Here is a 25,731-nt window from a genome sequence, read left to right as displayed (position 1 = left end):
CCCCCCCTCCTCAGGGAGGAGGCACAAAGAGGGTGTAGCCACCCTCCAGGACAATAGCCATTGGCTACTGCCCTCCTGACCTGAACACACCCCTAAATCTAGTATTTAGGGGCGACCCTACACCCAGGAAATCAGATTCCTGCAACCTACAACAAGAAGAAAGACTGCTGACCTGAAAGCCCAGCAGAGACGACCGAGACACCAACTGACTTGGCCCCAGCCCTACCGGCCTGTCTCCAGACTCAAAGAACCTGCACAGCAAAGCATCCGACAGGGACCAGCGACCTCTGAAGCCTCAGAGGACTACCCTGAACCCGAAGGACCAAGAAACTCCTGAGAACAGCGGCACTGTTCAAAAAGAGCAACAACTTTGCAACTTTCTAAGACTTCACTCTTCCCGGCGAAAGCGTGAGACTTCACACTCTGCACCCAACGCCCCCGGCTCGAGCGCCAGAGAACAAATACTGCAGGGACAACTCCCAGGCGACTGCGACCTCGTGAGTAACCTGAGACGACCCCCCTGGACCCTCACAATGACGCATGCAGAGAGGATCCAGAGGCTCCCCCTGACCGCGACTGCCTGGAACAAAGAACCCGATGCCTGGACCAAGCACTGCACCTGCAGCCCCCAGGACCAGAAGCAACCGAACTCCAGTGCAGGAGTGACCATCAGGCGATCCTCTGCCTAGTCCAGTCGGTGGCTGGCCCGAGAAGCCCCCCTGCGCCCTAACTGCACCGCTAGAGTGACCCCCGGGTCCCTCCATTGATTCCTACTAAAAACCCGACACCTGCTAAGCACACTGCACCGGCCGCCCCTGTTCCGCTGAGGGTGTGTTTTGTGCTGACTTGTGTCCCCCTCCCCCCCCCCAGTGCTCTACAAAACCCACCTGGCCTGCCCTCCAAAGATGCAGGTACTTACCTGTTGGCAGACTGGAACCGGAGCACCCCTATTCTCCATAGACGCCAATGTGTTTTCGGCCCTTCTTTGACCTCTGCACCTGACCGGCCCTGTGTTGCTGGTGCGGTGACTTCGGGGTTGCCTTGAACCCCCAATGGTGGGCTGCCTATGCCCAGGAACTTGAACTTGTAAGTGCCTTACTTACCAGAAAAACTAACCAATAATTACCACCCCCCAGGAACTGTTGATTTTTTCACTGTGTCCACTTTTAAAATAGCTTATTGCCATTTTAACTAAAACTGTGTATGTTACTGCTCTAATTCAAAGTTCCTTACTTACGTGTGTGGAATACCTTGCATTTTATGTATTTACTTCAAATCTTGAATCTTGTGGTTCTAAAATAAATGAAGAAAATATATTTTTCCATATAAAAACTATTGGCCTGGAGTTAAGTCTTTGAGTGCGTGTTCCTCATTTATTGCCTGTGTGTGTACACAACAAATGCTCAACACACCCCTCTGATAAGCCTACTGCTCGACCACATTACCACAAAATAGAGCATTAGAATTATCTAATTTTGCTACTATCTTACCTTTAAGGGGAACCCTTGGACTGTGTGCACACTATCTCTTACTTTGAGATAGTATATACCGAGCCTACTTCCTACAGTACCCAAATGTGTTCACTGACTTTCATGGTCTCCTTACCACACTAATTTGGGCACTAGTAGAAAGTGGGTAGTGCAGCACAAGGGTAGGGAGAGTCCTTCTCCGTTTCCCCATATCATTACTTGCTGTTCTCTGATACTACCCAGTAATGTAACCTACTTCTGTTAATATCTTCTCTTACAGCTGGGACATTGAGGTGCGGATCTGTCTGTCAATGACTGTGGCAGAGATGACTCTCTTCATAGCTTGTGATGTGGTCATATGTACTCACTGACCTATATCTGTCAAATTAAGTGCAAGCTCATTCCCTGGATTTTCTTTGGCTTTGTTTTTGAGTTTTGAATACTAATAAAAATGTATACCACAAAAACATACCTTACCAGCACGGGGGGCCCTCTTGCTATCCTCCCCCACAACCATTATCCCAACATCTCCTCCTCTCCCAGAAAGTAAGGGTCACAGTGCCCACTCCCAATCCCAGGTTCCTCAAATCTTCACCACTAAATCACCAGGGTCATAGCAACACCATTAGACAAATTGTTACAGCCCTCTCACTCTCTCTACAGGAGCTACCATCCTGCAAAATTTGGGGCACAATGGATGTGTAAACTGAGGGTGCCCACAGGTGAATGTGCAATGTTCGTAAGCTCCGGTGAGTGTGAGCTGGACAAAGGTGAGGTGGATGTCAAAAGGATTGCAGATGAAATAGCAATACAAAATGTGGGTAAACATCTTGTCATGTTAAAATAGTTTGTTCAAACCTTTAATTGTCTACAGTCTGTCTTTAAGTACACAACTATCCAAAACAAATAGCAGTGGAAACAACACTGATCAATAGCAGCACTTTCACACTTCCACCTCTAAAGATTTTTTAAAGAATTATATACCCGAATACAAATGCTCTGAATATCATAACTGAACACAATATAACCTTTAGATAATTTATATTTCATTTGGGATTAAAGACATGCTATAACCTGTACAAAATGTACTTTTCATTTGAGCTAAATAACAATTGTGCATATAAACTGGCAATGTACATGTTCACCTACAAAAAGACTTCTGGAAGAATAATGCAAATAAGTATGTGCATGAAATACAGTACGACATACATTTAGCACATGAATTTTAGTATTATGCGCCAAGAATGAACAAAATCAGACAGCAGCCCTACAATCACAAATAGTAATTCATTTATAGGACGTGATATGGATCTTTCATAACTAGAGAAACTAATGTCTACAAAGTAAATTTATACTGACCACTTTTGAAACTTGCAATGCCCAAGGACTGTGCTGAGTGAAGTGTGAAACGACTGCTGTGATCTTGCACGTAAGCCATTGTAGCCATAGGGTAAACATTGGCTTGAAGAGGCAATTTGGACATTGTCTGTCTTGGTTGAATCTAAAAATGAATACATAGGTTAAAAAATGCACACACTATTCTCATTAACAAAGATTTACAAAATCATTTTGACAGAATGGTGCTCTTCTCAGGATTTAACTATACATTTATTACTTATTAAAAAGCTAACATCGACCTCTAATAAATTCATTATTTACCTCTAGTCAAAGGTCAACATATTTGTTGCTCCTCTGTATAAAATCGTAGGAGCTAGAGTCACAATTTCTTTCTGTGACTACCTGTTTCTACCAAGTGATTCAGTGTTAAGTTATGGATTAATTTCCGTAAGAAAAACATCCCTGTTCATGGAAAAAAAGCCATGTGTACCAAGTCTTATGATGTGGTAATTTAACAGTTTTTGGCATTATATGACAATGCAAAACAATGAGATGTAAACAGAATAAACTCTTTACCCTATTAGCGCCCCTTCCACTGTCTTTCATCTCTGAACCGATTACAGGCCACATAGTGGCACCTGTAATACAAATAAATACTTTACCTTAAAGCTATTTCTGGTGGATACTCTAACTGAAGATTCCTCACCTTGCAAATTCCCGGTGGCACCAGTAATTGCTCCCATGTGCCGACACATTGTGCCACTGGATTCTGCATCAGCACAGCAGACATTACAAGGCTGAATACAGACATTACACCTGCACCCAATGTCAGTTTTCTTTTTCAACTCTTCTGCACCATTAGATATGGATCAACTGGAATAAAGTGCAAACATGACAGTGTGCCAAAGATAACTTGGACCCTAAAAATCTACTCCACACCACAGGTTGGAGATACAATGGTGAGGAATCTGTTGTTAAGCAGTGTAATAACCAGAAAGAGAGTTAGCAAAGATAAGTAACCTGCTCTTCTGAGGGATTCTTCTGACCGCGAAGCCCTCACTATTCGTACTGATGCCAAAGCAGTACCTCCCAGAACAGGGGTGGGGGGGGATGAAGGGCGATCTTAGGAGTGAACTTCACTCCACAAAGTCCATTAGAACAGAGCAGGTCAAATGGACCTCTCTGCAGACGTAATTGTCTAGACAGCAAAGCTTGGAAAAGGTGTGGATGGATGCCCATGCCGCAGCCTGGCAGATGCCGAACACCTACACAACTCTTCCCAGTGCCATAACAGCAGCCTCGGTGCTAGTGGAATGAGCCCAGAGGCCCCCACAAGACTCCTTCTTTGCTACAGCATAAAACAGTAATGCACAGGATGATTAATATGGAAAGGATCCAATTCTGAACTGCCCTTACTTTTTTTATCATCAGTAAAACTGACAAAAAGCTGGCGATCCAACCGGTAATCTTTAGTTCAGCATGTGTAAAAACAAACTGTGCTCTTGACATTAAAGCAGTGCAACCGCTCTGTACTCCTTTGGGGAATATGGCAGAAAGTAAAAAGTCAGAAGAATAATGGACTGTCTCATGTGGAAGGGTGACACCATTTTAGGTAACAAGGGCACATGATCTTCTCAGAAAGAAGGGTGTATACAGAAGTTGCACTGTCGGTGCACAGAAGTAACAGCAATCAGAAAATCCATCTTAGTGGTCAAGCGCCTCGGACAACAGGTCTCTGTACAGGTTCTAAAGGTGTAAACATCAAAAATGTGAGAGCCACGTTAAGATTCCTTTGCAACACAATAAAGGGAACAGGACAAAACATATATGTGCTCTTTGATTAAATGCATTATGCATGACGTATACAACAAAATTCGGACAGGCAAATGCAGAAAGGTCAAACTGTACGATGAAGTTGAATAAGCCCACAGCAAAACCTCAGCAGAATAGTGATAACATAAAACAGCAGCAAATAGGCTAGCTTGTCCTAAAGTGGATCAACCAGACGGTGCTCATATCAAGCCACAAATTTAGCTTAGCAACCAGAGCAAACAGATGCGGGAGATGAATGTTGAGTAGCTAGCATAATGTATACTGCCTCTGCAGGCAGGTCAAAACTACTCAGCTGGTTTCACTCAATCGAACAGAAGGTCTGCACGAATAGGAAGATTGAGGGGACAAATGCACAGACAAAGCAGGTTAACGTGGCACACTCTCCTGACCCAAATCAGGGCTATAAGGATGAGTTGCCTTTAGTCCCTCCTGACCAACTTCACAACTCTTGGAAGAAGCAGTAGAGATTAAAAACATACAGGTGTCCACAGTGCCACTGCAAGTGGAATGAGTCCCCACTGAGCCTTGAGGCAGAAACTCTAGCACGCAGTAAGCACAATACTGCAGGTTATTCAGTGGTAGTGAAAGGGCCTTCCTCAAGGCATGCCCCACTGAGCAAAGAATCTTGCACCAACTCTAGGGTGCAGAAACCATTTATGGTCTGCAGACGGTGCCTGCTGAGCTCATCTACTCTGATACTGAGAAAGCTCGCTGGATGATTGGCTGTCAGAATAATCCCTTGAAGGATGAGCTAACTCAAGAGTCTCAGAACCTCCTGGAGGGGTGTTGACAACCCAATACCATCCAGCTTTGTTACAGTACCACATGCCGGTTGTGAGCTCCATCAAGACTTGGTAGGACGTTCCTTGATGGATGGGAAAAAAGGCCTTCATGGTAAACCAGATGGCTCACAGCTCCAGAGGGTTTATATGGCTGTGCCACTGAAGACCTAGCCCCGATTTCCACCTTGTCCAGGTGATCACCCCAGCCCAAAGATGATCTCTACTGTGAGCTCTTGATCAGCCAGGGAGAGCAGTCTGCTTCAGGTCAGGCTGGCATCTACCAGCCACTACTGGAGGTCCTGGAGTGCCTCGTCCGAGATATGATGTGGCGCCCACTGCAAGAGGAGATTCCACTGCAGAACTTGCATGTGCCAACGGACACAGGGAACCAACCAAATGCATGAAATAAGGTGAACATGTGGCAAGAACTCATTGTGAGCGTGGAAGGGCCCTGAAAGTCACTCTGTCTAGAATGGCCACAATGAACTATATACTCTGCATTAGTTGCAGATGAGATTTGGGTTGTTAACAGAGATCCAAGGAGGACTTCAGGGAGGCTTTAGTCTGCAGGTGGTCTATGATTGACTGAAGTGAACCAGCCTTTATCTGCCAGCTGTCAAGGTACAGGAATTCAAGTACTCCCGACCTGCAAAGATGGGCCACAACCACTGCCATCACCTTCCAGAACACCTAGAGCGAAGAAATTAGGCAAAAGTGGGCAGGATCACAAACAAAGTGCTCCAATTCTACCACAAACCAAAGTAAATGTCTGTGGGACTGTACAGATACATTAAAGTAGGCATCCTGCAAGCCTAAGGACTCTATCCGGACCCCTTAACCCATTGCAGAAGTTGGGATTCTGAACTACTTCCTCTGAAAGACAGCATTTAAGAACTTAAGATCTAGAATCAATATAGACTCGCTCTATGCTCCCTTTGGCCAACATTGACTGACGTTTCTGAGCAATGATGGAGGCATAATTAACTGAAGTGTGTGTGGGGAGAGAAGAAACATAGTGGCATAATCGTGTTAAATAACCTGCAGGACCCACCAGTCAGAGGTATTTGCAAACCACATGGGTTGGGGAAAAAACTATCCTGTCTCCTACTTGCCACAAATGAATAAGGAAGGGGGATTCAGAGTGTTTCAGCTGCAGTTGAAGTAGGGAAGGAGGAAGGCGATAATGACATCTTCTACCACTCCCGCACCTGCTGGAAGCACAAAAGGGCTCCACTGGATGTTGCATGGCTTATAAAGGCTGCCTTTAGAGATAAGCAAGGCCTTGTTAATGCCTCTCTATTTCTTGTAGTGTGGTGAAATTGACTGACAGGCGACAAGGCCATGTACAGGTCTTGACAACTCTCCCTGAAGCACTCCAGGGCAGAACTTGCCTTCACTCTAAAATGACTAGAGCCATCAAAAGGTATATTCATAAGAGGTGCCTCCAGAAATGCTGTGGCATGCATCCATGCATGACGACTGACTACAACACTGCTGCCTACAGCATGGCCCACACACTCCGTTTTTCTCAGATCATTTCAAAGCTGCATCAGGACCATCATGTAGTGTCTATGCAATGGCTTTTCTAAATTCTTCAGGAGTGACAGAACCGGCAAGATCTAGCAGGCCATACTCTAGACGTCTGGTGTATAGCGCTCTAGCTGGCACAGTGGTTTCATGGACCTCAAGCCTAAACTGACAGAGTGGAAACCCCTTTTAACGAAATAGGTCAGTACACCTTCATTCCTTGTCCAGTGTTCCAGAGAGGAAAGCATTAGGGCTGACCTTGCTGGCAAAAGCCAGCACCACCAAGCTCTCAGTGTGAACTGCTGGGTCGGAAAGGCAGGGTCTTCAGGGACAGGTATATAACACTTAGCTGTAGGGGACTTGCAGGTGAGGCAGAGCACAGCTTGGAGCAGGTCACATCAAAGTTTCTTTAAGAGCCAATTAAGGGCTCCGGCTGCGAGATCTTCACAATACAAAGTCAATCACTACTGCAGCTCTGCGGACTACCACCACACAATGGAACTATATTCGGTAGGGGTCCCAATCAGGAATCCAATTCTGTAAGGGGAACTAGCCAGGCCACTGGAATTATTTAAGTCATCAAACAGGCAATGGAGTGGAAGTAAATTGTCCACATTCTCCTCCTCATAATCATCATGTGCAACATTTAAAGGACCTTGACTGCCCCTGAATCCGATCTAAATATTGCCTTGAGACTTCATTGCTAATGTTCTCAATGTAGTGGCAAGGGATAGTGAGTGAGCCACCTCCACCAATGCAGCAAGTATATGCAATCATTCCAGCTGTAGCTCATCCAAAAAGGCCTCTCCAAAAGATGCAAAGTAAAATGCTAGCTTATGACCTTTTAAATACCCCATTTGACAGAAGAATAAGCTTTGTGTTCTACACTCGCTCTCACTAAGAATATTAGAGATGATACCCGCTTAATATAAAAAGAAAAAAACACACTTTAAACTCACCTTTATTCATTTTAATTGCATCTTTAATAGCTACTTGATATAATGCCAAGGGTTTCCTATAATGAATACTGCTTTTCTCATCCAAATAGTGTCCCAATCAGCATTTCTTCTTTGGCAAAATTTTCATTGTACCGACCTACAGCATGCAAGTAATTTCACTGCCCTTCTAGCAAAAATGTAAATTGTTCCTCAGAAATAGGCTTTTAAAAAAAATTATTGCAGCTAAATTAATCTCAGCCTTTGGAGAAAAAACGTTTAAGAGACAAACTATATTTTGGGTGCATTTTATCAAAGCAGAGTTAGCATGGACTCACTTGCCAGTGTTTTTGACAACTATAGCATAAAGGTTGTCAGGGGTCAAAGCAGCGACCTCTCACTTGTCTCTTTTAACCCTAGCACTGCTTTTGCTATCTCTAGCCTCAAAGGAGGCAAAATCAATGTCTATGACAGAGGGACAGCTCATTATTTTCTGTTCATTTTTGTATTACTTTAATAGTGATTATGAAAATAAGTTACCTGTAACTGTAGTTCTCCAATATTGGTATCTTTCATAGATCCACATGCTTAAATCATTCCCTGTCGTTGAAGTGGGAAACCCACAGTACCATAAAAAAAAGCTGTGCATAACACTGCCATGGCTTTAATGGAAATTAAACATTCACTTTAATAACTTATCTATATCACTTAAAAGGAACACACTCCAGCCAATCAGATGATCGCACCCTCTAGAATACTCCCCACAGAGGCTGATTCCCTCAGATTTTCAAGCAATAGTGGAAAAGAAATATCTTAACAATAAGGAGAGCCGCCAAGGGGAGGAGGGTGGGTCCATGTGAATCTATGTAAGATAAAAAAATACTGGAGAACTACAGCTACAGGTAGATAACTTATTTACTTCTCCAGTATTGGATCTTTCATAGATTCACATGCTTGAATCAGAATAATAAACAGTTACAGTATTTGTACAGTCATTATGCCAATAACAGCTGGCTGGGATAAAAACCCATATGGAGAAATATTCATATGGACATATATATATATATATATATATATATATATACCACAGGAACAGTGTTGGAAACGTCACATATACACCAAGGACTCGCACTCCAGGACTGAATATTATTAATACCCTTTCTTAGTGAAACTGAAATAATCTTTCTTAGTGATCGCCGAAATAAACTTTTAGTGATATCTGGTCCTGGAGCGTGAGTCCTTGGTGTTTGTGTGAAGTTTCCAACACTGTTCCGTCATATGTGGGGGGTCACTGCTTCAGGGATTCACACCAGCCCGCGAGGTAAATGTAATCATTGGGTGATTTATTTGAACAAATTATATATATATATATATATATATACACATATATGGAAAATGTCACATACCCAGTGTACATCTGTTCGTGGCAAAAAGTACTGCAGATTCACATGCTATGCTTAGCTCTTCCGATGTCTAGTGTTGGGCTCGGAGTGTTACAAGTTGTTTTTCTTCGAAGAAGTCTTTTCGGAGTCACAGGATAGAGTGACTCTTCCTTTCAGTTACAGTGTGCATGGGCATCGACTCCATTGGATTGTTTTCCAGCAAAGGGTGAAGGAAGGAGTGATAGAGTATAAGAATATAAAGAGATGTCCATACAAGTGTAACTGTATCTACATATGTACAAATGATAAATTTAAACTACTAGACTTCTAGGGAGGATGCATATGAATCTGCAGCACTACATGCCACGAACAGATGTACACTGGGTAAGTGACATTTTCTGTTCAATGGCATGTGTAGCTGCAGATGCACATGCTATGCATAGACTACAAAGCAGTTAATCCTCCCAAAAAATAGCGGTGGCTAGCCTGTAGGAGTTGAAGTTGTTTGAAATAGTGTTCTTAAGACAGCCTGGCCTACAGTGGCATCTTGCTGTGAGAAAACATCAACACAATAGAGTTTTGTAAATGTATGAGGAGTAGACAATGTGGCAGCTTTACATATATCAGCCATTGGTATGTTTCCTAAAAATGCCATTGATGCTTTTCTTCCTTGTAGAATATGTTCTAGGAGTGATTAAAAGTTATCTTTTTGCTCCGATGTAGCATGTTTGCATGCATCTAACAATCCATCTTGCTAAGCCTTGTTTAGAGATAGGATTGCCTTTATGTGGTTGTTGAAAAGCAGCGAAAAGTTGTTTTGTTTTCCTAAAATCTTTAGGTCTATCTATATAGTACATAAGAGCTCTTTTGAGATCTAGAATATGAAGAGCTCTTACTGCAACTGAGGCTGGCTGTGGAAAGAAGACTGATAATTCCACTGTTTGGTTGATGTGAAAAGGAGATACTACTTTTGGTAGAAATTTGGGATTTGTCCTAAGTACAACTTTATGTTTGTGTACTTGGAAAAAAGGTTCCTCAAGAGTGAATGCTTGATTTTCACTAACTCTTCATAATGAAGTAATAGCTACAAGGAAGGCAACCTTCCATGTTAAAAATTGAGTTGACAAGAGTGCATGGGTTCAAAAGTTGGACTCATGAGTCTGTTAAGTACGATATTTAGATTCCAAGTAGGAACAAGAGGTGTTCTAGGTGGAATAATGCGTCTTAATCATCCATGAAGGCTTTAATAACAGGAACTCTGAATAGAGAAGTGTGTTGAATAGTTTGCAAGTATGTAGATATTGCAGTAATGTGGATCTTGATGGATGAGAAAGCTAAATTCGATTTTTGCAAATGAAGTAGGTAGCATACAATATCTTGTTTAGATGCTGTAAGTGGATCAGTGTTTTTAGATTGACAGTAGTAAACAAATCTTTTCCATTTGTTAGCATAACATTGTCTAGTAGTAGGTTTATGTGCCTGTTTAAGCACTTCCATACATTCTGATGGAAGTTTTAGGTAACCCAATTCTATGACTTCAGGAGCCAAATAGCTAAATTGAGAGCATTGGGGTTTGGGTGCCTGATTTGACCTTTGTTTTGTGTTAACAAATCTGGTCTGTTTTGGAGTTTGGAATGAGGTACAACAGAGAGGTCTAGGAGTGTTGTGTACCAATGTTGACGTGCCCATGTTGGGGCTATGAGTATCATGGTTAGAGATGTCTGACGTAGTTTGTTGATCAGAAAAGGAGTGGGAGAGGGGGAAAAGCGTAAGCAAATATCCCTGACCAATTGATCCATAGAGCATTGCCCTTGGATAGGGGGTATGTCTGGATGCGAAGTTTTGGCATTTTCCGTTTTCGCTTGTTGCGAACAGGTCTACTTTTGGTGCGCCCCACTTTTGAAAGTGCTTTTGAAGTACTTGGGAGTGAATCTCCCATTTGTGAGTTTTTTGGTGATTCCTGCTTAGGAGGTCCGCTAGCTGACTGTGTATTCCTGGAATGTATTCTGCTAACACATGAATGTGATTGTGGATTGCCCATTTCCATATTGTCTGGGCTAGCAGGGACAGTTGAGATGAATGTGTCCCACCCTGTTTTTTGAGGTAATACATGGTCATCATGTTGTCTGTTTTTATCAGAACAGACTTGTGTTTGAGAAGGGTTTGAAACGCTTCTAGGGTAAGAAACACAGCCAATAATTCTAGATGGTTTATGCGAAATTGTTTCTGTTTGGGATCCCATTCCCCTTGAATGGTATGATTGTTGAGAAGACCTCCCCAACCTATCATTGATGCATCTGTTGTTATTATGGTGTGAGGCACAGGGTCTTGTAATGACCGCCTCTTCGTTAGATTGCTGAGATTCCACCTCTGAAGGGACATGTTTGGCGGTCCATCAACACTAGGGGCCTGATTCTAATGTTGGCGGGCGGCGGGAGCCGCCCGCCAAGCTACCGCCGCTGAATGACCGCACCGCGGTCAAAAGACCGCGGCGGCCATTTAGACATTTCCTCTGGGCCGGCGGGCGCTCTCCAAAAGAGCGCCCGCCGGCCCAGAGGAAATGCCCCTGCAACGAGGACGCCGGCTCAGAATTGAGCCGGCGGAGTTGCAGGGGTGCGACGGGTGCAGTTTGCACCCGTCGCGTATTTCAGTGTCTGCTTAGCAGACACTGAAATACTTTGCGGGGCCCTCTTACGGGGGCCCCTGCCGTACCCATGCCATTGGCATGGGCACGGCAGGGGCCCCGCGGCACCCCCTACCGCCATCCTGTTCCTGGCGGGCGAACCGCCAGGAACAGGATGGCGGTAGGGGGTGTCAGAATCCCCCATGGCGGCGCAGCAAGCTGCGCCGCCATGGGGGATTCAAAGGGCAGCGGTAAACCGGCGGGAGACCGCCGGTTTGCCTCTTCTGACCGCGGCCGAAGCGCCGCGGTCAGAATGCCCTGCGGGGCACCGCCGGCCTGTCGGCGGTGCTCCCGCCGACCCTGGCCCCGGCGGTCTTAGACCGCCGGGGTCAGAATGACCCCCTAGATCTTGAAGTTGACTGTGTGCCTGAGACCATTGTTTTGAGAGGCATTGCTGTTAAGGCCTCATGTTTAGTCTTGCATTTGGAACTATGGCTATGCAAGATGCCATCATCCCTAGAATTTTCATGATAAATCTTTGTGTATTGTTGATTTGGCTGTATGTGTGGCATGAGATTTTGGAAAGCCTGTATCCTTTGTGTATTTGGATATGCTAGGGATGTTTTAGTATTTAGAATAGCACCTAGGTAAGGTTGTATTTGTACTGGTTGAAGGTGAGATTTCTGGTAATTTAGAGTGAATCCTAGTGTATGTAGGGTTTCTATTACATACTTAGTGTGTTGTTGGCATTGTGTAAAATTGCTTGATTTTATTAGCCAATTGTCTAGATATGGAAAGGTGTGAATGTGTTGCTTTCTTAAGCAGGATGCTACTACTGCTAGACATTTTGTGAACACTCTTGGAGCTGTTATGCCAAATAGCAAAACTTTGAACTGGTAATGTTTTTCTGCTATGACAACCCTGAGGTATTTTCTGTGAGCTGGATAGATGGGTATATGGAAATACGCATCTTTAAGGTCTAAAGCAGTCATGTAATCTTGTTTCTGTAGTAGAGGAATGACATCCTGCAGAGTTACCATGTGAAAATGTTCTGACAGGATGTATAGATTGAGAGGCCTGAGGTCTAAGATAGGCCTTAGAGTGCCATCTTTTTTGGGAATGAGGACGTATAGTGAGTATACTCCTGTTCCTTGCTGAGAATATGAGACTAATTCTATTGCTTGTTTTAGCAGTAGACATTGTACCTATTGTTGCAACAGAAAGTTGTGTTCTGGGGACAATTTGTGGTAACGTGGTGGAATGTTAGAAGGGGTGGAGATAAATTCTAGGCATTAGCCATTGCGGATAATTGATAACAACCAATTGTCTGTGGTGAGATTTTGCCAATAAGAGTGGCATTGTTGTAGTATTCCCCCCACAGGAGATGTGTGTGGAGGAGGGGTAGGAAAGAAGTCACTGTTTGGATGGTGTAGTGGCTTGTTTTGAGGCTTGGAACTTGCCTCTGTTTCTAAAATACTGTACTCTATAGGACCCTGTAAACCCCCCTATTTGATATTGTTGCTGCTGTTGTCCCTGCTTTGCCTGGGAGGTAGAAGCTTCAGAGGATTGTGGTTTGAATCCTACCCTAAACTGTGACCTGCGAAAAGAGCCTCTATACGGTGTCTTGTATAATGCTCCCATTGCTTTGGCAGTATCTGAGTCTTTCCTCAGCTTTTTTTACGGTCATATCGACCTCAGGCCTAAATAAGTGTTTTTTATCAAAAGGCATGTTAAACTGACATGGTGGAGTTGTGAGCCATAGTTACTTTAGGGCACAATGTCAGATGCAATCAATCAATCAGAAGAAACAAGCCATCATCTGTCGAGCATACAGGAATAACGTTTTGGCACACCAGGACTTCTCTGCGTGGAGAGTGCCAGCCATCAGGTGCAATCAATGCAGAGAGTAACCCCGTAGAACCACAAGACTGACAGCCATGGGCAGGTGGATATCTGCTGCACTGCAACATTATCCCTGTATGCCCAGATTTTCTCTGTTACAACAACCATAGAAAATCACAGCAAAACACAATACACTAATCTGTTGCATAAAAACATCACAACACAGAACCTTCACTATAAAATGCACCACAACAAACATGACAAAAAATTATCATCACAGTCTTTTAACGAAACAGGTCAGTGCACCTTCACTCCTTGTCCAGTGTTCCAGAGAGCGTAACCATGCATGCCTTCTTATTGTAATGGCAGTCTTTACACTCCTTGCGGCTGTATCGGCAGCAATGAGGGCAGACCTTATCTGTTTGTTACTTATGGCCTGTCCCTCTTCTATGACCTGTTGTGCTCTCTTTTGATGCTCTTTTGGGAGGTGCTGTATGAGTTCTTGCATCTCATCCCAGTGGGCACTATCATATCTGGCAAGAAGTGCTTGCGAATCTGCAATTCACCATTGGTTGGCTGCTTCGGTGACTACTCTCTTGCCAGCAGCAGCAAACTTCCTACTCTCCTGATCAGGTGGAGGAGCACCCCCTGAGGATTGGATGTTAGCTCTTTTCCTAGCTGCACTCACCACTACTGAGTCTGGAGGAACTTGGTGTGTGATGTAGTCTGGGTCTGTAGGAGCAGGTTTGTATTTTTGTCAATTCTGGGAATAATTACTCTAGCTTTGACCAGCTCACTAAACATTTGGTCCGCATGTTTGACCATTCCAAGCAACATAGGACGGCACTGGTATCTAAAGTGAGTGGAAGACAGAGTGTTGAACAATAAATCCGCCTCTAGGGGGTCAGTATGTATAAGCACCCCATGATAAGCAGCTGCCCTAGAAACGACCTGAGTGTAGGCATTAGTGTCCTCTGGTGGAGAAGGCTTGGAGGGGTATAGGTCAGGATCATTATCTGGAATATGATCCGGGTCATATAGATCCCAAGGATCCACTGTATCCTCATGAGAGTATTGTGAGTTAGTTGGAGAAGGCAATGGTGGTGGACTATTGGGTAGAGGTGAAAAAGAAAGCTGTGGAGAATGAGGAGAAGTAGGGACAGGTTTCTCCTTTTGCTCTTGGACTTTTGCTGGTGGTTGAACAGAATCTAATTCCTGTTGAAAAGTCAGCTTTCTTTTAGTTTTCAAAGGAGGTGCAGTAATAATTCTGCCAGTCTCTTTTTGTATATGGATCCTGGATTGTCTTTCATCCATAATCTCCAATATAGGCTGAATCTCAGTGTCCTCATCAGAAGGCCTGTAAAATTCTTGCATTGGCTTCGAGGTCTCTGAGTCCTCTCGAAAGTCCTTGTTCCTCTGTGTAAGAGGCTTTCTTCGGTTCTGAAGTCTGAATCTTTTTTGGTCCTGAAAATGAAGTCAGCTGTTTCAGCTCCGAAGCAGGGCGTCGAATCTTCACCTCTGAGGATTGAGGACGCTTACTGGAGTCCGAGGCAGAACTTTTAACCCACTTACTCGACTCCGAAGTGGATGGAGGAGTGGCCTTTTTCAGGCTGAACCATGGCCTTCCGGCAATGGTGTACCCAAGGCCTTCAGTACTTTTTTATATGTGGGCGTAGGGGCAGACATACTCACGTGCTGGCCAGCAGTGATAGGCCTATCTTCTTCTGATTCCTGCTCAGAGTCAATATCTCGGATGGAGACTGCTGTCTGCCCCTGTTCTTCTTCCATGACGTTGAGATGCTCTGTACTTTTCAACGCCATTTCTAATCTTCGGGTTCCATGATCTCTCAAGGTCTTCTTGGACCGAAATGATCGACAGGCCTCGCAATCCTCTTCTCGGTGGTCCGGAGAAAGGCACAAATTACAAACCAGGTGTTGGTCTGTATAGGGAAATTTCGTGTGGCACCGAGGGCAGAATCAAAATGGAGTCCGATCCATCAGGCTTCCACACGGTAGGCCCGAACAGGCCAGAGTCGGACGCACGCGCCCAGAAGGGCAAAATCTAGATTTCGGCGATACTATCGGTTCAAGGCTAGATGGAAAACGTGATCGAAACAATACCGACGATTAAATATGTTTTCTAAGGTTTTCTGATTCTAAATCTTGGAGCGAGAGGAAACCCGTACGAACCAGACAGCGGAAAGAAAACAATCTAAAAATGGAGTCGATGCCCATGCGCACTATAACCGAGAGGAGGAGTCACTCGATCCCATGACTTCGACGAAAAACAACCTGTAACACTCCGAGCCCAACACTAGATGTCGGAAGAGCTATGCATAGCATGTGCATCTGCAGCTACACATGCCATCGAACATGGCGACTGCCACTAGGTAGTTATAGTTAGGACCTTTTCTTTCCATAAATGGAGCATTTTTTTTTTTTTTTTGCCAATAACGTTGACGCCATTTGATGAATCCTCGCAAAATTTTCAAAACCTATACATTGGTCAGTTCAGCTGCTTTCTTGAAAGTTTCAGGGTGATCCGGGGGCCAAGAAAAAGAAGGGTGCCAAAACACTATTCCCCAGTTCTAAGTCAATGGAATTTTTCAAATATTTGAACACAACTACAGCCCAAACCATTAAACGGAATTACACCAAATCTGGCAGAAAGACAGCACCTGGTCCAGAAAGCAAGCTTTTTGTGATTTGGTGTAAATCTGTTCAGTAGTTTCTAGGATACAGAGTTTAAAAAATACAGATGTATAGGAATGCGGATTCTCCACTGCATCCAACCTCATGCTGTGCATGCTAAAAAAAAAACATAGAAATTCACTGGAAGAAAACAAAGGTTACAGGGGCATTATAGTTAGGTTCTGAATTTCCTTCCAAAAAAACAGAGCCCTAAGGTAACTACAACTTGCGCCTTCGCCATCCACATATTACATCATTGATGATACCATTCTATGGCATCATCATTGGCATTATTACTGCAACATTTGTAATAAAGTTTTTTAATAAAGTTATTGATGCGAAAACTGTGGATGGTAGGAGCGCAAGTTATAGTTACCTTAGGGCGCGAGTTATAGTTACTTGAGTTAACTATAACTATAACTGCTGAATTTCTATGCATTTTTGCAAGGAGACTCAGAATCTAACTATAATGTCCCTGTAAACTTTGTTTTTTCTCAGGGTCCGAAAACAAAGGTGTCTATCTTCCACTACGCCTCTTTCAGTCATTAGCTTGAGACTTTGTAAATCACATCTTGGCTCAGCCCAATAGCGTATTCATTCACCTAAAGCTATTAGTTACTTGGGTATATTTTATTGCCTCAACTCAAGTGAGTGCATTACATTTGATAGACAACTTATACAGAACTCTTTGTCCCCTCTTGTGCATTCCCCCTCATGTTTTTTGCACTACTGTGCTAATATGGCATGTGCTAGCAAATTAAATTAAGCATTATTGGATTTGCCAATGCTAGATAATTAAGCATCCCCAAAACAGCTTATTAATATCTATGCAGGCCTTCCCAGAATGCAAAGTCCCACCGGGGGTAAGCCTTATTGCCCGCACTTAACATCAGCACCATCAACATCTTATTCATACTCCTTACGGGGGAATTTTTGGACACAGAGCTGAGGGCCCACTCCTACGCACCAATACACAATTTTATATTTGTTCTTTTCAGGAAGGATTCATGAGTCCTAGAATAAATTTACTTACTGAACTGACAACTCTGGATGGGAGACAACCAATTACAACTCAACAATTCCAAGGCAAACATTAAGGGAAGAACAGGCTTCAGATTTACCTAAGCCTGGAATGTTTGACCAGAATCTCCATTCCCACTACTTAGGTCAGAAATCCAGGCTTTAGCTTTTATGGAAACTTGACAGTGTACTCGCAGGTGAGGAACAATGTGAGCTCTTCTTCACGTCAAATAATGAAACTCAAAACACTATCCCATTGTTATCTGATAAACAAAAGACACTCATGGTACGATCTTCAGTACATGCAAGGATTAGTGTAAATGTCCCGGTGTTGGTCTCCCAATGGATGGTCTTACCCATTTGCAGAGGGTCCAAGAAAGCAAATGTCATGCTAATTGCAGATTTGAAAAAAAAAACAGAAACACCATGTCTCCCAGGCTAGAAGAGCTTTTGCAATGACTTCTTGCTGAAGAATGTATCCAACACAAGTTAGGCTGACGGCTATTTAAAGTGCAGACACAGTCATCTTACACTCCAGTATACCAAGAAACTTCAAAACCAGGATAAACTGCTCCTTCATTTCTGTAGATGTAAACTTAAACCTAGCAGTATTAGAACTTTCTCTGTCGCAAGCCCATAACTGTGGAACTAAAATGTTCACCTATTTTCTTCAAGAACTTTAATGTAAGACACCTCCAAAAGATCCAATTCCTATGTATAGGACGCTATGAAAATGTTCATTCAAACATTCTTTAATAAAATGTAAATGAGCCACCCGGATTTCTAGTTATCCATTACATGGCCTGCCATCCAACATTTTTTGTAGATCATAGATACACCAAGATCACTAAAGTTAGTAGATATATGTTATGACTAGCATACAACTAAAATATGTTCATTCGTCAGGCTGCTTTTTCTTCTTGTAGTATAAAACATGCTTTTGTGTCTCCTACTAGAAACTATGCAATTAAAGTTTGGCTTGCTTCACATAGAAAACAGAAATTCTACATAAGGAAATTCCTCAAACGTTCACTTAATACTTTTGTCATAACAGACATTTTTATACACCGGACTCCTTGCCTATTCTAAGTGATTCTATCCTGTTTCCCTTCATGCAATTTCTCTGAAAGGTGACTAGTAGTAAACATTTTAGTTTAGCAAATCTATGTCTTACATTTATTTTGTTTTGCTCTACCCCCAGAAGTCCTGAATCTATCACAGTAGGTTTCTAAAGGACCAGTATGGAAATGATAACACATGAAAAGAGAAGCTCCTTGAAACAGAGACCATCCAGAAGTCATCACTTTTTTTCTACATCTAGTGACCTCAAGTGGTTGTGGAGCAGTATCTATTACACAAACATACTAAATGAATAAATAACGTGCTCAATCATACCTCATTATACGAGTCTTGAGAAGAGCCAAAAAAGTATAGTTACCTTTACCATCAAAGGTGCCCTATATAACTGCAAGCCTGCAAACAGTGATCAGGTCTTCACTGCGGATACCTTTGACAAACTAAAAGGAGACTTTCTTTTTAATCACCGAATCTTAGCATAACATCCACTCTCAGAGAATTAGAAACATATGAGTCAAATTGTACTATTCATCACATCTGATACGGTAAGAGGCATCATTAGTGAGTTAGCACTCATATCAAGTGAATCCTACAAGAAAAATATATGCACACCTCAATTTAATTCCTTTGAGTTCTTAAAGATGACTTGGAAACCATCCATTTACCATCCACCAGGCTACACAAGACTTAATTAAGGATATTATAGAGCCACTAACGTTGACTGCTGGTAATATTTATTTGGATATTCTAACGTCAACTGGGCAAATCTATCTTATGCCTCCGTTATTGTCCTTCAGAATCTGTTATCACAACATACCCTGAAAATATCATTCAACTCCCCTGTATAAAGTGATGCCTGATGGGGCAATCTGTGATGTACAAACATGTTGACATGCTTGTTGCATTAAACCTTATAAAAATGAAGAAATTCACTACAATACAGTTCTTGATGTATTCCTCCCAAGTGAAAGAGCCAGGATAGCAATGGGGGGGGGGATATGTTCCAAAAACTGATGGGGGAGGGGGTCATAGGAGAAGAGCTCTTCACTTGGATTTCTTTTCACTGTGGGGAAAAAGAAAAACTTTCTAAAGTGCACAGGTAGTTTTACTAAATATTTCAATATACAGAAATGCACACCCAAATGTATGCATCCACAATTGCCTACAGATCTAAGTACTCCTGGATTTTTTTGTGACAAACAAAAAACTTACAAGTTACTTACCTTCGATAACGATATACCTGATAGAGACATATTCTAGTTGCAGATTCCTTACCTTTGAATTGCCCAAGGCGTCAGACTGGATACGGAGATTTTTGTCTTCGAGCAGTACCCCTGTGCGCCGTTAGATGGCGTTGGTGACTCCGCGGACGTAGTGGTCGCCGTGATGACGTTGCGGTTGTATATAGGCGCCACCCTGGCACACTGACATCAATTTCTTTTCAAGACTTTCCACGCCAGTAGCGCGGAGCCATGAAGAACACTGAGAATGGTGCGCCAAAACTAGGGCCCTTGGAGGGAAGTACCTGTCCATAGTTCGCAGAGCAGGGAGAATGGGCAGGTCAATAAGGAATCTGCAACTAGAATATGTCTCTACCAGATATATCATTACCGAAGGTAAGTAACTTGTACTTCTGATAGAGACCTCTAGTTGCAGACTCCTTACCTTTAAATAGACACTGAGCAACACCATCCTCCATGGTGGGCTGTTAACTAAGATCACACCAAAAGTCCTGCAGGACCAAACAGCCAAAATAGCCATCCCTGCAGACCTGACCACCCAGGCAGTAGTGCTTGGTGAACGTGTGTAAGGACTCCCACGTTACGGCCTGACAGATACTCAGGGCTAGAACTCCGTGTGCTAACGATCTGGCAGCAGAAGTTGCTCTGGTCGAAAGAGCTCGCAAACCCTCAGGGGGTTGCTTTTTCACCAAACAGTAGCACATCTTGATGCAGAGGACTACCCATCGTGAGATGGTCCTCTTCTGCACGGCCTTCTCTTTCTTTGCACCCCCACATCCCACAAAGAGTTAATCGGCCACCTGGAAATCTTTGGTACGATCTAGATAGAACGCCAACAGTCTTTTTGGGGCCAGACGGTGGAGTCTCTCCTCATGTGAGGGATGTGGGGGTGCATAAGAAGTAGGCAAGGTGATAGATTGGCCTACGTGAAAAGGCGTTATCACTTTAGGAAGAAAGGAAGCCCTAGTACGAAGCACCACTTTGTTAGGAAGCACTGCTAGGAATGGTGGCTTCGAAGAACGAGCCTGAAGAGCGAGTTACCTTCGGTAACGACTTTTCTAGTGGATACATTAGCTACCTGTGGATTCCTCACCTAATGAATACTCCCATGGCGCCAGCATTCGACGGAAATCTTCTTCCTAGTCTCTGCACGTCGACGAGGACGTCACTCTAGCCCACGCGACGCCGTCTGACATCATACAGACAATAAGAGGTCCTCGCTGACGTGCCGACGACAGTACCAACATTTTTTACGTGCATGAGAATAACAACCCAATGCAATGAAAGAGCAAGGCAACATCCCATAACATTGTAAAATACACAACATTGCAATAAAATGGCTGTAGATTTAATATAACTCTTTTTTTTTTTTTAAACAAACAAATATATGCAAATCATGTATATACACAAAAGATATATACATATATATACATATAAATATATACAAGTATCCATATATACAACATCTATTGCAACCTTAAAGACCAAGAGGAGCGCACTCAAGGATTACTTGGTAAGACCAGAAAGGCAACGGGGAGGCGGGTGGGACCGTGAGGAATCCACAGGTAGCTAATGTATCCACCAGAAAAGTCATTACCGAAGGTAAGTAACTCGTTCTTCTGATGGATACAACTACCTGTGGATTCCTCACCTAATGAATAGAGTCCCAAAGCAGTACCACTCCCGGTGGTGGGTGCCGAAATGGTCAAACCAAGAAATCCTGCAGCACTGACCGTGCAAAATGGCCGTCCCTTCTGACCTCAGAGTCCAAACAGTAATGTTTCGCAAAAGTGTGAAGGGACGACCAAGTTGCGGCCTTACAGATGTCGACCACAGGAACACCCCTGGCCAAGGCCGAAGTGGCCGACTTAGCTCTGGTGGAATGAGCTCTAATGCCATCAGGAGGATCCTTCTTTGCCAAAGAGTAACAGATTTTAATGCAAAGAACAACCCACCTGGAGAGTGTTCTCTTGTGGACTGCCTTTCCTCTCCTCTTGCCCACGTATCCGATGAACAGCTGATCCTCCAGCCTGAAGTCCTTCGTTCTATCAATGTAGAAGCTTAACGCCCTCTTTGGGTCCAAGCGATGTAGTCTCTCTTCCTCCTTTGAAGGATGAGGCGGAGGATAGAACGTGGACAAAGTAATTGTCTGGGCCAAATGGAAGGGTGAAACAACCTTCGGGAGGAAAGCAGCCTTGGTCCTCAACACCACCTTATCCCCATAAAAAGTTGTATAAGAGGGTTTTACCGATAAGGCTTGCAACTCACTCACTCTCCTTGCAGATGTTATAGCCACCAGGAAGACTGTTTTAATAACCAAATACCTTAAGGGGCAAGAATGCATAGGCTCAAAAGGGGACCCATAAGGAAAGTGAGGACCAAGGACAAATCCCATTGAGGCATAACGAATGGTTTTGGAGGATATTTATTTAGAAGACCTTTCAAGAATCTGAGAACAATAGGGGATTTAAATAACGATGGTTGGTCTGGAAGACAAATGAAGGCTGACAAAGCCGACAAATAACCCTTAATGGTAGCCGCTGCACAACCTTTCTGCGCTAGAGACAGAGCAAAAGACAAAACGTACGACAGATGAGCATGTAAGGGATCAATCTGTCTCTCTCCACACCACATAACAAATTTAGACCACCTATTAGCGTAGATAGATTTAGTGGAGTGTCGCCTGCCCGCTAATATAACATCCACTACATCAGGCGGGAGAGAGAAGGAACTCAGGTTGCCCCGTTCAATCTCCAGGCATGTAGGTGTAGACTCTGGAGGTTGGGGTGTAAAACCTGCCCCTGCGACTGCGAGAGGAGGTCTGCCCTGAGAGGGAGACGGAGCGGAGGGCACAGCGAGAGTTGGAGAAGGTCGGAGTACCACACCCTCCTTGGTAAATCCGGAGCTATTAAGATGACTTGGGCCCGGTCTTGGCGAATCTTCCTCAACACTCGAGGAATCAAGGGTATGGGAGGAAACGCGTAAAGCAACTGGTCGCACCAGGTTATCAGAAACGCGTCCCCCAATGCTTCCTGCACCGGATACTGGAGGCTGCAGAATAACAGACAATGCACGTTCTCCCGAGTGGCAAACAGATCTATCCGAGGGAACCCCCACATCTGGAAGATTAAACGGACTTGATCTGGATGGAGACGCCACTCGTGGTCGGCCGAGAATTGGCGACTGAGACTGTCCGCACGTACATTCAAGACCCCGGCCAAATGATTTGCTACCAAGCAAATCTGATGGTCCTTTGCCCAGGACCATAATCGAAGAGCTTCTCTGCAGAGAAGGTACGACCCTACTCCTCCCTGTTTGTTTATGTACCACATCGTGGTAGTATTGTCCGTCAGGACCTGCACCGACTGACCACGAAGGGAAGGGAGGAAGGCCTTGAGAGCCAGACGTACAGCCCGTAACTCTAACAGATTGATATGAAACATCTGTTCCTCTGGAGACCAAAGTCCTTTGATCTCCAGATCCCCCAGATGAGCTCCCCACCCTAGAGTGGAAGCATCCGTTATGACCGTGGCCACTGGTGGCGACTGCGTGAATGGCTTTCCTTGCGAAAGATTGTTGCTCGCAATCCACCACTTCAAATCCACAGCAGTATCTCTGGAGATCTTGACCGCACCTTCTAGATCTCCCTTGTGTTGAGACCACTGCATTCAGAGGCACCACTGAAGAGCCCTCATGTGCCAGCGAGCATGCGTGACCAACAGTATGCAGGAGGCAAACAGACTGAGCAGACGAAGGACCTTGAGGACTGGAACTACCGCTCCATTTCGAAACATTGGAACCAATTCCTGAATATCTTGAATCCGCTGAGGCGGAGGAAAGGCTCGATTCAATGTTGTATCCAGTACTGCCCCTATGAACAGGAGGCGCTGAGAGGGCTCCAGGTGAGATTTGGGCACGTTCACCGAAAAGCCCAGGTCGAACAACAACTGGTTTGTTGACTGCAGATGATGCGACACAAGCTCCGGGGACTTGGCTTTGATCAACAAGTCGTCCAAGTAAGGGAATACTGCTAACCCCTTCCTTCTGAGCTCTGCCGCAACCACTGACATCACTTTTGTGAAGACTCGAGGTGCTGAAGTAAGACCGAACGGAAGGACCGCAAACTGATAGTGCTGCGACCCTACCACAAACCGGAGATACTTCCTGTGTGACTTGAGTATCGGAATATGAAAATAAGCATCCTGCAAGTCGACAGACACCATCCAATCCTCTTTGTTCAACGCCAAAAGCACCTGTGCTAGGGTCAGCATCTTGAACTTTTCTTGATTGAGGAACCAATTCAAGATCCTCAGATCCAGGATCGGTCTCAACCGACCATCCTTCTTGGGAATCAGGAAGTACCTTGAGTAACAACCTCAACCCCTTTCCTGCTCTGGGACCAACTCCACCGCGCCCTTTGAAAGGAAGACTTGAACCTCCTGTTCTAGCAACAGGAGATGTTCTTCTGAACAATAAGATGGGCGGGGCGGGAGGGGGGGCGGAAACTCCCGAAAGGGAAGGGTGTAGCCTTTTTCCACAATACTGATAACCCAAGTGTCCCTTGTAATAGTCTCCCACTTGTGGAGAAAATGCCGTAATCTTCCCCCTACAGGAGAGGAGTGAGTGGGAAATGGTGGAAGCCTAAGGCTGCTTTCCCTGCTGCACCCCTCCAGAGGACGAGGAAGAGGCAGAGTGCTGTTGAGAGGCTCCTCTGGTGCGGGCCCTACCTCTCCCTCTAAATGATCTATAGGGGTGGGAAGAGGCGGGTTGCTGGAACCTCCCCCGAAAGGAAGAGGAGGAAGAGCCACGCCCAAATCCACGAAACCTCCTGAAAAACCTGGAAGAGGCAGAGGAAGAAGGAGCTTGCAGCCCTAACGATTTGGCTGTGGCCCTGCTCTCTTTAAATAGCTCCAAGGCCGAATCTGCCTTGGCTCCAAACAATTTGTCCCCATCAAACGGGAGGTCTAATAGGGTCGACTGCACGTCTGCAGAAAACCCTGAATTACGGAGCCAGGCCTGTCTCCTCGCCACCACAGCCGTGCCCATCGCCCTAGCCACCGAGTCGGTCGTGTCCAGCCCAGACTGGATAATCTGGGTTGCGGCAGCCTGGGCGTCCAAGACAACATCCAAGAGTCCCTGGGGAAGCTCCGTAAAAGAAGATGAAATATCATCCATAAGAGCATGGATATATCTCCCCAGAATGCAAGTTGCGTTGGTGGCCTTCAACGCCAAACTGCAAGATGAAAATATTTTCTTGGATTGCGCATCCAGTTTTTTGGAGTCCCTGTCTCCAGGTACCGTCGGGAAAGATCCAGGCGCTGATTTCGATGAACAGGAGGCTTGCACCACCAAGCTCTCCGGCGTAGGGTGTCTTGAAAGAAAGCCAGGGTCAGATGGTGCAGCCCGATATCTTCTGGCCACAGCCCTATGAACTGCCGAGGAAGATACAGGCTTCTTCCACACCTCCAACACCGGATCAAGCAAAGCCTCATTAAACGGCAAGAGAGGCTCCGCTGCAGCAGAGGCCGGATGCAGCACCTCCGTCAATAAATTCTGCTTCGCCTCTGCCACTGGCAAAGGCAGGTCCAGAAAGTTAGCTGCCTTCCTCACCACAGCGTGAAAGGTAGCAGCCTCCTCCGTATACTCCCCTGGAGATGAAAGGTCCCACTCAGGGGAAGTATCCAGCCCACTGGCCGTATCCAGACCATGCAGTCCATCACCAGAGTCCTCAACCTCTCCTTCCTCCAGGACTCGCTGGTACTCCTGCTCTTCCAAAAGAGAGAGAGCACGCCTCCTCGAATGTAGTCTCTGCTCAATACGCGGAGTCGACATGGCCTCTGCCGAAGTCGAAGATCAACGCCGATCTCCAGAAGCATCCGGCGCCACAGGCAGCTTCGGCACCGATGAAGGAGCAGGACGAATAGATCTTGGAGCCAATGGACCCACTGGAGTCACACGACGAAATCCCGAC

The 25,731-nt window shown here is 44.7% G+C and overlaps 1 protein-coding gene across 1 annotated transcript in view; it reads right to left on the bottom strand.

Annotated features, from left to right (window-relative positions):
* Window positions 1-25,731, bottom strand: part of MAN2A1 (mannosidase alpha class 2A member 1) — a 652,784-nt gene that overhangs the window by 229,678 nt on the left and 397,375 nt on the right. Inside the window, exon 18 of the mRNA XM_069226405.1 lies at window positions 2,829-2,970. Coding sequence (XP_069082506.1) covers window positions 2,829-2,970 — 142 coding nt within the window. The remainder of the gene's footprint in view (window positions 1-2,828; window positions 2,971-25,731) is intronic.

This window comes from Pleurodeles waltl, chromosome 1_1 (genome assembly GCF_031143425.1).
Source record: "Pleurodeles waltl isolate 20211129_DDA chromosome 1_1, aPleWal1.hap1.20221129, whole genome shotgun sequence".
Taxonomy (NCBI): domain Eukaryota; kingdom Metazoa; phylum Chordata; class Amphibia; order Caudata; family Salamandridae; genus Pleurodeles; species Pleurodeles waltl.
Note: the sequence above shows the minus strand (reverse complement) of the source record. Positions and strands in the feature narration are given on the sequence as shown.